The sequence below is a fragment of the Heptranchias perlo genome, chromosome 11 (genome assembly GCF_035084215.1).
Source record: "Heptranchias perlo isolate sHepPer1 chromosome 11, sHepPer1.hap1, whole genome shotgun sequence".
Taxonomy (NCBI): Eukaryota; Metazoa; Chordata; class Chondrichthyes; order Hexanchiformes; family Hexanchidae; genus Heptranchias; species Heptranchias perlo.
In genome coordinates, this window is record NC_090335.1 from 60,556,660 (window position 1) to 60,569,347 (window position 12,688).

The 12,688-nt window shown below is 39.7% G+C and overlaps 1 protein-coding gene across 1 annotated transcript; it reads left to right on the top strand.

Moving 5' to 3' along the window:
- Positions 1-535: 535 nt before the first annotated feature.
- mis18a (MIS18 kinetochore protein A) lies at positions 536-12,062 on the top strand. Its single transcript, XM_067992368.1, has 5 exons — positions 536-745; positions 7,252-7,315; positions 8,743-8,865; positions 10,769-10,868; positions 11,475-12,062. The coding sequence occupies exons 1-5, from the start codon at positions 562-564 to the stop codon at positions 11,553-11,555; spliced, it is 552 nt and encodes a 183-aa protein (XP_067848469.1). The 5' UTR covers positions 536-561; the 3' UTR covers positions 11,556-12,062.
- Positions 12,063-12,688: the final 626 nt, after the last annotated feature.

The following is a 12,688-nucleotide window of genomic DNA, read 5'->3' on the forward strand; positions in this document are numbered from 1 at the left end:
ATGATTCTCTGCCTTTCGGGTCTCTTTCTCTCTCTGGCTTTGTAATCTGACCCATTGTGTATTCAGTATACTGGGATGTACTGTTTTCCGTGGCTAACCTGTCTGAACACCAATGACACCTTTGATTGGTGTGATCGTGTCCCAGCCTAATATAAGATATGCTATTTGAGAACCTTTCACTCATTCACCTGACGAAGGAGATAATCTCCGAAAGCTTGTGATTTTCAAATAAAACTGTTGGACTATAACCTGGTGTTGTAAGATTCCTTACATTTGTCCACCCCAGTCCATCACCGGCATCTCCACATCATATATATATACACGAGACACGGACTCATCCAGGCAGCAGACATTACAGGGAGAAAAGTTGTTTTCAGATGTTTCAGTGGGCACCCATTCCTGCACACAAACGACATTACAAGCATTCGCAAAAAAAGCCCTGCGCTCGAATGCGCACGCGCACATCGCAAGTGAATTGCTGCGTGCGCACGCGCACCGCCGGGGGCGGGGCCGTTGGTTTTATGCGCGTGCTCAGAGCTCGCGCTGTTGGCGGTTTGAAAGATGGCGGGAGTGACGGTGGATTTGTTAACGGACGATGAAGAGGAGAGCAAGGACTCGCGCACTTTCATCAGCGGCGACTCGGATCTGCCGGTGGTTTTCTTGTGCTCTCAGTGTCGGCTACCGTTAGGAGACTCGCTGGCTTGGGTTGGAGCCAACCCGAAAGAGAACATGATCTACCTGAGAAGTTAGTAACAGAGCGGTACTCACAAGCGGTAAAGTGATAAAGAGGCAGAGAGTGAGGGGAGTGTGTACCGTAACCAGGAATAGGAGAGAGATAAAACAACCTCATTACTGTATATGTGACTTTCATGGTATATGCCTGTCTCCTTCCCCTCCACTATTCCTTTGGAATAGAGGGAGAGAAATATGTAAATACTGTACACTGAATAGTAAGGATTAGGGGAGAGTGATACATATACACAGGTATGTACTGTTCACTGAATAAGGAATAGGGGTGAGTGATACAGGTATACATGGGCTGTTTACTGTCACTAAATAATAAAGAATGGGGAGGTGGAGAGACCACCTGGTGTGAGGAGAGGTGTGTACTGTACACTAAGGAAGAGAGACACATACACAGTGAGGTGGTGTACTGTATACAATAAATAAGTAGAGAGAGATGTTCAAATAGATATACAGAGTGAGTCAGATACACAATGCTGTTCCATATACTATATGCTGTAAAGAATAAGGGGAATGAGAGACATACTGATTGTCAGTCACTCATTTAATGGCATGTTTGTGTACACTGTATAAATAGTGGAGAGAGACACACACAAACACACACACACAGAGGCATCTACAGAGAGAGTCACAGACAAAGTGAGGTTGTGTGTGGTATAAGGGGGAGAAGACAGGCATATACTGTGAAAGTCACATACACAGGAATGAGGTTATGTGTAATGTATAAATAAGATGTTGTGGAGGGGAAAGAAACCGATGTACAGTGTAAATTGTACGCAGTCATAAAGTTGTACAATACACTATAAATATGGAATAGTGGAAGGGGAGACAGACATCTACAAAATGAATCATATACACAGATTATGGTTGTGTGCACCATACACAAGGAATAGGGAGGAAAGCTAGAGGAATAATCAGCAGAGAGCCATATGCACAATGATGGGGTTTGTACTGTACACTAAATGAAGGTTTACTGGTGGTGAGAGGAACAGGTGAGTATGGTAGTATGGACTGTATTATAATCTAAAATGATTTGTAGTGTACTGTGTACACACACACACACTGATGTGGATTTACTGGTTCAATCTGAGAGTGAAACCTTAAAAAGATTTTTGTTCAGATACACAAGTCTTTAAAAGTGGGAGGACAAGTTGATATAGCTGATTTTTTTTAATAGCAAATAGGATCTTATGTAAATAGAAGTATAGAATCCAAAGGCAAAAGGTAATGTTAGACCTATATAAATCATTGGTTAGGCTTCAATTATAATGATGGGCTGGATTTTGCTCTGAGCTGCGAATGAACAGTGCCTGCCACTTGTTAGACTTGGATTTGCCTATAGACTTTTCATGGGCTTCTGCACTGCAAGTTCCTCTTATCATGTCCTCAGTCCAGCCTGATGCCCTCCCCTGGGACCATTGTGAATGGTTAAGGGGATACACAGCAGCTTGCCCCAGTCAGATTGAAGCATGTTAATAAGCAGCACAGACACAGATCTAGGAAGTGTAAGTTAGAATAGTAAATTCAGTGTAAAATCAATTACAGCAAGCGAAATAGAGAGGGTAAGGAATATTGAATTAAAAGAGACAAATAAAAAGTAAAAAAAAAACCTAACTCTTTTAAAATTTAATTGTTGTTGAACATTTAAAGGAATGAGACACCACACTTGTAAAAGTAAATTTTCAGTGCCGGAGAGGTTGTTTGGCAGTCATTAAGACTTACCACGCTGTTAAAATTCTGGTTACACTTTTTAAAAAAAAACTTGACGTACCTTTTTCCGGCAAGGTAACTTTATTTCCAACAGGCCAGGAGAGGAACTTTGCGCTATTGCAGTTATTTCAACAGTGAGTCAGCCAGCGAGATCTCCTTTCCGCGAAGTTTCTGGAGGAGCAGGGCATCTGGTAGATTTCTGTGTTTAACTGCATGTGCGGTTGCCAGACGTTCCTCCACCATTTGCAGTGAAATAACAATGAGCGCCGTTAGACACGCCATTATTTTTACAACAAAATCCGGCCCATAATATCGATTTTGAGCACCTTACTTTAGGAAGGATGTCAACACCACAGAGTGCAGAAGAGATTCACTATGATGATACCAGGGTTGAGAGCTTTGGTTGAAGTGAGAAATGATGCTCTTTTCATTAGAGCAAAGGTAGTTAAGAGAAAATCTAATAAAGCTGTTCAAAATTTAGAGGTTTTGATTAAAATAAATCGGAAAAAACTATTTCCACTGGTTGGTGCGTTGGTAATTTAGTTCATCAGCATGAAAGGAATGGTTTGGAGATTTTTTTAAGCAGTGTTGTTAAAATATGGAATGCTTTACCAGAAACAGTGATGGATGCAGAATCCATAATAGCTTTTAAAAAGAAAAAATTAAGAGTATGAGGAAAAGGCAGAGGAATGGAACTAAATGGATAGCTCTTTCAGAGAACTAGCGTTGGCATGATGAATTGAATGGCCTCCTATGCTGTCAGATTCCATCATTCTGGCGGAACATGAGAAAGACAACCAATATACATACATACATTGAAGGATTTACTGATAGTGTGCATTACGGGTCAGAAACTGAGCAGGGGCACAAAGAGACAGGAAGACTTGCATAGTGGTAATTTGAACACAATGATTATTGGTTATCATGTTGTTGGGGAGGAACAGGGGAGACCTGGGGTTGTGTACACTAATAAAGGAGTGTTCTGTGAGGGAGAAACAGGAGACATGTATTTGCCAAATGATAAGGATTTACTGGTGGTATCATCTATGAGGATGGAATGGGAGAGAAAGAGACATACACAGTGGTGTACTGCTGACCTTACACCTTGTCCACATTGCTGAACAATCACCTGCATTTTTAATGTGCACACACTTCATGTATTCATCAATAAACTGCATAAGATTAAGATTTGTGAGAAACATAAAAAAAAAACAACCTCCGCTAATTTGGCTACTTCTTTGGCTGAGTGTAGAATTTTCCTTGGTTTGGAAAGTCTGACACTGTGAAGGAAGAACAGGTAAAAGTCAGAGATATACAAAGTGATACTTACATAGGGTGATGAAAATTTACTGGTAAATTAATCTGAGAGAGATACACAGTGAGGAGTGTATAATACAAATGCACACAGTGATGAAAATTTACTATTAGTGTGCTCTGAGAAAGTGAGACACAAACACTCATTGAGGATTTACTCTAGGGAGGAACTGGAGATACTTGTGTAGGGAGATGCACAAAGTGAGAGGATCCCCCTGATCTGAGCAATGAAGGACACTGAAATTGAGGATACTTGTCTTTGTATATCATATCAATGCTATCTTGAGCACTAATTTTTACATCTCCCTATGGCACAACAATTCACCTCTTAAATCTACAGTTTCTGCAAGAGATCCGATTCTTGCATTGACTTTGTTGTGGGAAAATCACCACTCGGAGTCAGACTTAAAGATTCAACATGCAGTTTATTGGACAAAGTACTTTGGGAGAAGAACTGGACGCTCCGCAGCATTCGCAAATACCTTCTCAACTTCAAAATGGTTGTCATGCTTTTTTATACCTTTTGAAATACAGATTTTCAGTAGCTATTACATCATTAGTCTTTATTAGTGTATACATTAACCAATTAAGCCCGCACAGCAACCGCGGACCTCCAATCATATTAAAACAACTGTTATCACCTTAAGACAGTATGGTCTTTGTCTATTCAGTCTGGTTCTGTAGTTTTTATCAGCTCGTTGTGAAATGTCTTTTGTATTCCCAGACTGTAAGTCAGTTTTGGAATATACAAACTCAGCACTTTTAACTGTCTTTCCCACAGTCACAATCCATTTTATTTAGTAGTGTCCATTTTGTTAGTAGTCAAGTGTTATGTTTAAGCTTTTAATTAAGGTTGGTCTTGTCTGCACAAAGCGCATTTCGGTGTGGTTTTAGGACAATGACCGCCGCCATGCACACAATAGTCACTTCATCTTTGCCTTTAACCCAACAGCCCAAATTTTACGCGAACAACTTCATATTAAAATTTTGGTGATGTTGCAGTGGACTTTTGGGCATGAACTTAACACTACAAATGCAGCATAAAATGGCAAATGCACATCAGCACACTGTTAGAAATCAGCTGGAACAGACAGTCTCACAACAGATGCCCTTCGGCTGGTGCAAGACTATCTCTTCCTGGCGACCTGACTTGACAAGTCTCCAATAGCTCAAAATAGTGACATTTCAAAAACAAAATCATATAAAATAGAGCACTTTGAACAAAGGTACCCCACCCCCTGAGCTTTCCTTCCCCACTTAATTTCACACGCAGGCCAAAAGATAAGCCCTGGTGTCAAGATTAACCGTCCAGCACCATTACTAATGCATCAATGGTTTTAACTGGCATCTTAATATGTCAGCAATATACTTCCTATATTTAAAAAACTCTAAATACACTCAGGGTCAGGATTCATGCCAGCTTTTCTTCTATTGAAATTATAGATTTAAAAATCAAAATGTTAAATAAAACATAATTTGCAAGAATATACTTGCCCAGAACGCAGAGTACAACAACGTGCATTTATGTTGCTAGCAATATTATAACTCCCAGGTGTTATGCCATTACTTATAGACACTGCAAGCACTTTGTATTAAAACATGTGAAAAAATATCAACATAACAGTTTCAAGTGAATTTAAATTCCATCATTGGGAGTTTCGTGCCTCCTATTCTATCGCCACTTTAAAACTGAAGGCAGAAATGAATCAATTCTGAGGGACAGGATAAACTGTCACTTAGAAGGGCACAGACTAATCAAGGACCGTCAACACGGATCTGTTAAGGGGAGGTCGTGTCTGACTAACTTTATTGAATTTTCTGAGGAGGTGACAAGGAGGATCGATGAGGGTAGCACAATTGACGTAGTCTACATGGATTTTAGCAAGGTTTTTGACAAGGTCCCACATGGCAGATTGTCAAAAAAGTTAAGGCCCATGGGATCCAAGGGAATGTGGCAAATTGGATCCAAAATTGGCTCAGTGGCAGGAAGCAAAGGGTAATGGTCAACGGGTGTTTTTGTGACTGGAAGGCTGTTTCCAGTGGGATGCCGCAGGCTCGGTACCAGGTCCTTTGCTTTTTGTGGTATACGTTAACGATTTGGACTTAAATGTACGGGGCATGATTAAGAAATTTGCAGATGACACAGAGATAAGCCGTGTGGTTGATAGTGAGGAGGAAAGCTGTAGACTGCAGGAAGATATCAATGGACTGGTCAGGTGGGCAGAAAAGTGGCAAATAGAATTCATTCCGGAGAAGTGTGAGGTAATGCATTTGGGGAGAGCAAACAAGGCAAGGGAATACACAATAAATGAGAGGATACTGAGGTGTAGAGGAAGTGAGGGACTTGGAGTGCATATCCACAGATCCCTGAAGGCAGCAGGACAGGTAGATAAGGTGGTTAAGACGGCATATGGAATGCTTTCCTTTATTAGCTGGGCGCAGTATATAAAAGCAGGGATGATATGCTGGAACTGTATAAAACACTAGTTAGATCACAGCTTGAGTACTGTGCACAGTTCTGATCACCACATTACAGGAAGGATGTAATTGCACTAGAGAGGGTGCAGAGGAGATTTAGGAGGATGTTACCAGGACTGGAGAATTTTAGCTTTGATGACAGATTGGATAGGCTGGGGTTGTTTGCCTTGGAACAGAGGAGGCTGAGGGGTGATTTGATTGAGGTGTACAAAACTATGAGGAGCCTAGATAAGTCCTTCCTATCCACTCTCTTTCCCTTAGCGGAGGGGTCAATAACCAGGGGGCATTGATTTAAAGTGATTGATAGAAGGATTAGAGTGGAAATAAGGAAATTTTTTTTCACCCAGAGGGTGGTGGGGGTCTAGAACTCACTGCCTGAGAGAGTGGTAGAGGCAGAAACCCTCAACTCACTTTTTAAAAAAAAACCTGGATGTGGACCCAAAGAGCCGTGACCTGCATGGCTACGGACCAAATGCGGGAAAGTGGGATTAGGTTGGGTGGCTTGTTTCTCGGCTGGCGCGGACATGATGGGCCGAATGGCCGCCTCCTCTGCTGTAAATTTTCTATGATTCTAAGATGTGGAGATGCCGGTGATGGACTGGGGTTGACAATTGTAAACAATTTTACAACACCAAGTTATAGTCCAGCAATTTTATTTTAAATTCACAAGCTTTCGGAGGCTTCCTCCTTCCTCCTTCCTCCTTCCACATCGTTCACCTGAGGAAGGAGGAAGCCTCCGAAAGCTTGTGAATTTAAAATAAAATTGCTGGACTATAACTTGGTGTTGTAAAATTGTTTACAACTATGATTCTAAGTTATTGAAGTGATGCACTACAGAGTTAAAAAGGTGAGATTTTACAGACTTTAAAGATAGATCTGTTTATTCTGAACTCTCTCGTATTTAATTGGTTGAACAAACATGGCCTTCTGTGCTCTTTGTTTTGCTTTGTGAATATTGAGCCTGAATTCTGAACTTATAAACTAATAGTTACTGCCCTTTTATAGGTGTCACTAAAAACATCCTTGTAGACAAAGAACAGAAGATAGACACAGGAGATGAGTCTGGATGGTAAGTTTGTAACATTGATGAGTGCAGCTTTTTGAGCTCGTCATTGAAGGCTAAATGAAGAAAGATTTGATTCCATTTATATTCCTTCTACAATAGATAATATATTCCATTGGGAAAGTTGGATGGATGTTTGTAAATGACTTATTAGCTGGAACCTATGTGATGTTTCCTTACGACACCAATAAGTTGAAAGGTTCCAAAAAATGGTGCTGATGGGCTTAGATTTAATTATGAACAAAATGGCACTAGTTGCCTAATAGAAACAACCAATTTTACTGGCCAGTTGACTCTTTTTTTTCTTCATTGAGCATTTTCCACGTAGGGGTATGTCATTCTTCCATTGATTCTGGCGAGACTGTGTGCTAAACACACAAGTTGTATTGACAGTAGTTCCACGTGCTCTCATCTTTCTACTTCCTATGAAGTCCAGACTTCATGCTGTTTGTTTTTCCCCAACACTGGCATAGAGATCCTTGCATTGCACTTTTTGGACTTGGCTTTGAATACAGTTGGATTAGGTAGGCATGCAGTGTTTAAGGACTCTTTGTCCAGCACTTGGGTGAGATGGTAGAGTGGTTTCCTTCTTGGTTCAGATTTTTAAAAACAAACTTCAGTCAATGCCGCTCTTTTCAGGATACTACCAAATTTCAGTAACACCTATTCCAGTCACTTTTTTGTGGCAACAGAATGGAAAGTCCAAATCTGTAAAAGGATTTAATTACTGTAAAACTTTTGATCCCCTCACCTGGTGGTTGATAGAGACCCTGGAAGAGGTTCAGAGGACGGCCACTAGTTTGATGACTAGTTTAAAGGCTCTCTGTTACCATAGTAGGCTTAGAAAGCTGGGCTTTTAACTCTAGAAAAACATAGCCTTCAAGGGAATTTGATTTGAGGCCTTTAAAATAATGAAAGGGTTAGTCGGTCCATGTGAATAGGCTATTCAAGCTAGATAGGTTAGGGAGAACTAGGGGACATAAGTAAAAATTACATAAGCATAGAACTAGGTTAAACGTTAGGAGGTACTATTTTTCACAAAGAGTTTTGGACTTCTAGATCAGGTTGCCAGCATATGCAGTGTGGATTCACTACAAGCATTCAAAAGGGAGCTGGATGAGTTCCTGAGTGTGGCCAACATCTAGAAGGTAGATGGTTTCTGAGTCATTGTAGTCTCCTGGAACTTATTTGATCACCTTTTGGGGGTTGGAGAGGACTTTCACAGAGTTTTTTCCTGTATTGGTCTAAGGCTTTTTCCTCTTTTTGCCCCTCCCTGGCGATTAGTTGGTGGGGGGTGGTGGGGGGAGCCAGATAGTGTGTAGAAGTCATGCCATGACAGTATATAACAGGCTTGATGGACCAGCTGGTCTTTTCCTGTATTTCATTTTTCCATATTCATATTTCTGTAGTAACTTTATTTTCCTTCCTTCCAGTATTTATGTGTTGTTATCCTGTAGTGGCTGCTCACTGTTACTGGGTAGAATGTACCTTTGCACTCCAGTCCACCTTGACTTCAAACGGAACATATATTGCTTGGCTGTGGCCTATATTGAAAGGCAAGTATGCATATTTTTTTAAAAATCAGTCTCCAATGTACCATTTGCCCAAAGCATGTGAAATCTATCTAATGTAGAAATATGATTAATTGGAAGAGCATTAAAATTGATTTCACCAACTGTTGTAGATATATGCTACATCTAAGAGTTTGATGTCAATTTAGAGAGAATTTCAAATGAATGAGTAGTCACTTATGAATACAGTTCCACTAACTGCTGAATTTTGCCAGTGTTGATGAGTTAGAAGAACCATGTTATAGGTGTGAGCTATTGAGATATGTTAGATTTTTTAAAGGTAAAAAATAGATGTTTTCATTAAATCTTCAATATTCTCAAGCTTGGATGGACGCTGAATTCATAAGATGGTAGCTAATTAAAAATTTGATGCAAACTACTTTTTTTTGGTCAGCCTGAGTGTCTGGCACACATGAAAGCCTGTCACCATGCTTGGGAATCTCAAAACCAAGCTGCTGAGAAATCCATATAAGTAGAGTTTCTGTTTGCCTAAAATGGAATGCGCATACTCCCCTTGTAGGGATACACCACACTTCTCTAAATCCAGAGAGCTTAAGTGCTGATATTTTACTTTTTTTCTCCACCCCCCCCCACCTCCTTTTTTAAATTGTTGTGTTAGACCAATAATATTTGTAGTAGTATGCTTCCCATGCAGGGTTATTCTCAACAAAGGGGCATTGTTATACAAGATCAAGAATAGACTTTGCAAGTCAACGATCATCCTGTGCCCCAGCCTAACCATTGAGAACATCAAATTTGCTCTAACACTTGTCACCAAGAATATAATAACAAGACGTTGGGGGGAGGAGAGAAGAGGCACCACTTAGTGTAGCACTAAACCATGATGACCCAGAAATCCTAGGTTAAATTCCTGGTCTGTACTGAGTTAGTTGAACTCAGCTGGGATAGCAGTAGGGGGTGATACAAATGGTCTCAGTGCCCCTAGGCCAGGGAAGAGTGGAAAAAAATATTCAGGGTTCCTGCTTCCAATTGCTGTGCAGTGACTTGTGTTGGAAAGTGCATGTGTGAATGTCCAGTTAAAGAGTGGATTAGGATCTACTGTAATTCTTTGTGGTCAAAGAATCTAGTGACCCTTGGCCGAGGTACTGGAGGGTTACTGGCGTTGTGGAACCATGCCTCAGCAGAAGTTAATGCCTTTAGAAGAGGACTGGAAATTGGATGATAAAATTGATGTAGCTTTGAAGAAAGAAATAACTTGCATTTATATAGCATCTTTCACATCTGACGTCCCAAAGCACCAGCCAGCCAAATAAGTACTTTTGAATTGTAGTCACTGTTGTAATGTGCACAGAAAGGCCCTTCAAACAGCAGTGAGATAAATGACTGAATAATTTTTTTTTGGTGGTGTTGGTTGAGAGATAAATATTGGCCAAGACACCAGGAGAATTCCTCTGCTCTTCTATGAATATTGCCATTGGATTTTTTTAGTCCCACCTGAAGGGGCAGACAGGGCCTTGGTTTAAGGTCTCACCTGAAAGATGGTACCTACAACTGTGCAGCATTCTCTCCACTGCACTGAAGTGGCCAAATATAATATGTGCTTAAGTCTCTAGAGTAGGTCTTAAACCCATGACCTGATTCAAGCGAGAGTGTGCTACTGAACCAAGACTGACACCACGTTCTTCATGGATATTCAATTAAGCTAGAACTAAGTGCCGTGGAAAGATTAGTAGTCATAGAACAGAAAGATTAAATCTGTTTTATTCCTTATGAACTTGATCAATGTTTGGAAAACTCCAGGAAAGTGACAACCAAGAGGAGTGCAATTATCTAAGTATATAAGTAGTAATTATAATCGGTAGTTACCTAATTTACCTATGATTTGTTTTTCAAGTTGTAAATGATAATCTTTGGCTTATTTCTGTAGTTATGTCCTTGGCTCCACCACAAATGCAGAATTTGTCGATGAGGGAAAAAAGCCAGTAGTCCTAGAAACTCAAGTTGAAGTCCTTGAAGAACTAGCAAAGGTAACTTTTTGTGTGGTTGAATCTTCAGATTAAGGTTGTCCTGCAGTAGTTTTGCTTTGTTGTCTTGCAAACTAAAATTTTGGTGGACTATAAAATGAACCATTTGAAGAAAAGAACTCTTGTGGAATATTTTGTACTTAAATTGTGTATTGAAGAACAGTTTTGAAATTCAGACCCTATAAGATGCAGTCAGAAGTTGTTTTTTTATTTTGTTACACTTTAACTGCAAAGACATTAATAATATTTTGCAACTCACCAATTTAAATTTTATAGCTGACAAGGCTTTTGTTCTAAAGATGAATTATTTTGATGCATCACCTACAAAGATAATTGCTGTATATATATTTGGAAAAACATAGCTGATGCCATGTGCTATGCAAAAAAACAAAGGTTTGCACTTTTAGGTATGTACCTAGATTTTCATCAGGCTTAATTATTAAATTGTCCTTCGAGAACCAGTTTCTAGAAAAGATATTAAAATATCCATGGAAAAAATGTTACCTGACTACTTTGTTATGGTTTTCATTTTCTATGGCATTTAGAACATTTAGCATGTTATGCTGCTGTTCACAGATGAGCCTTATGATACAATTTTCCTTCCAACAGTCTCAAACTGTGCTGAATCTGATGATTGCAAGACTGGCTGTTGTTGAAGAAAAGATAGAATCATTACAGAATGAGGGATGATTCGAACAGGAATATTACATTCCAAAAATTATGCTGGTGGAAAGATCACATTTTGAAGATATCGGCAGACAATAGATGCCAAAGCTCAGAGAATTAATTCATTAATAGGCAATCTTTAGGGCAGGCCTTTCTTTATACTGCTGTGTGGTGGTATGATGACTTTGTTTGGTGCTGAACCCCAAACCCTATCTCACGTTTGTCAAATATTGTATATGCGTATTGTGCCAGCTACAGAATTTAACTTTGATTAATCGTATCATGTTTAAAAACCTATGGTTAATCAACATTATCCGTTAGGTGCTTGTAGTTGTAAAATTGTATCGTAAGCTACTGTTAAATGATGATATCTATCTCGTATCTGTTTTAGCTTTAGTTAAACAGAGGCAGAGCCATTTCATCTTGGTCCATAGTTATCTTTATAACATTGTTTTAATTGCAGTTTCCTTTCTGTTGTATAAATGTATAATCAGGTTAATGTGAAAAAAATAAAACTTTGTATAATTTTGATGCATGCAAGTTACTCTTTAATTATATACTTTCTACATTTACATTTTATTTTATTCATAGTGAAATTGGGCACAATATTAAAATCTGCTTCTCAGAAGCATTTGACCATTTTGGTATAAAGTTCAGAGGGAAAAATATTGCTTGGCTATTTGAACTATACATTGAAGTTAGAGTACCACCAACAACAACTTGCATTTAAATAGGTGTAATCAAAAAAAGGTCGTCGATACAAGGAGTGGGTGACCAAGAGTTGGTCAATGAGTTGGGTTTTAAGAGAGAGTCAAAAAGAAGAGGGAGGTGGCCAGGTATAGAGAATTCCAGAGCATGGGGCCTAGGCAGCTGAAGCCACGGTCACCAATGGTTAGGCAAAGGGAGGAGGATGGATAAAATGCCAGAGTCTGAGGAACAGAGTTCTGGGAGTGTTCAAGGGCAGAAGACTGTCACAAAGATGGACAGGAGCGTGACCATGAAGGGATTTAAACTCAGGATGAGAATTTTAAATTTGAAGCTTTGGAGAACCAGGAGCCAATTTAAGTCAGCAATGACAGGAGTGATGGGTGAGCGGATAGGCAGTGGAGCGACAGATTGATCCTGGAGCAGCGAGTGGGTTTAGCTAAGGAGTGTAA

What these genes read in the sequence shown, in the direction of transcription:
- mis18a (XM_067992368.1), top strand. Translation starts at nt 562, where the DNA reads ATGGCGGGAGTGACGGTGGATTTGTTAACGGACGATGAAGAGGAGAGC. An exon ending in GAACATGATCTACCTGAGAA is followed by an intron (nt 746 to 7,251) that starts GTTAGTAACAGA and finishes GCCCTTTTATAG; the next exon opens with GTGTCACTAAAAACATCCTT. An exon ending in GCTGTGGCCTATATTGAAAG is followed by an intron (nt 8,866 to 10,768) that starts GCAAGTATGCAT and finishes TTATTTCTGTAG; the next exon opens with TTATGTCCTTGGCTCCACCA.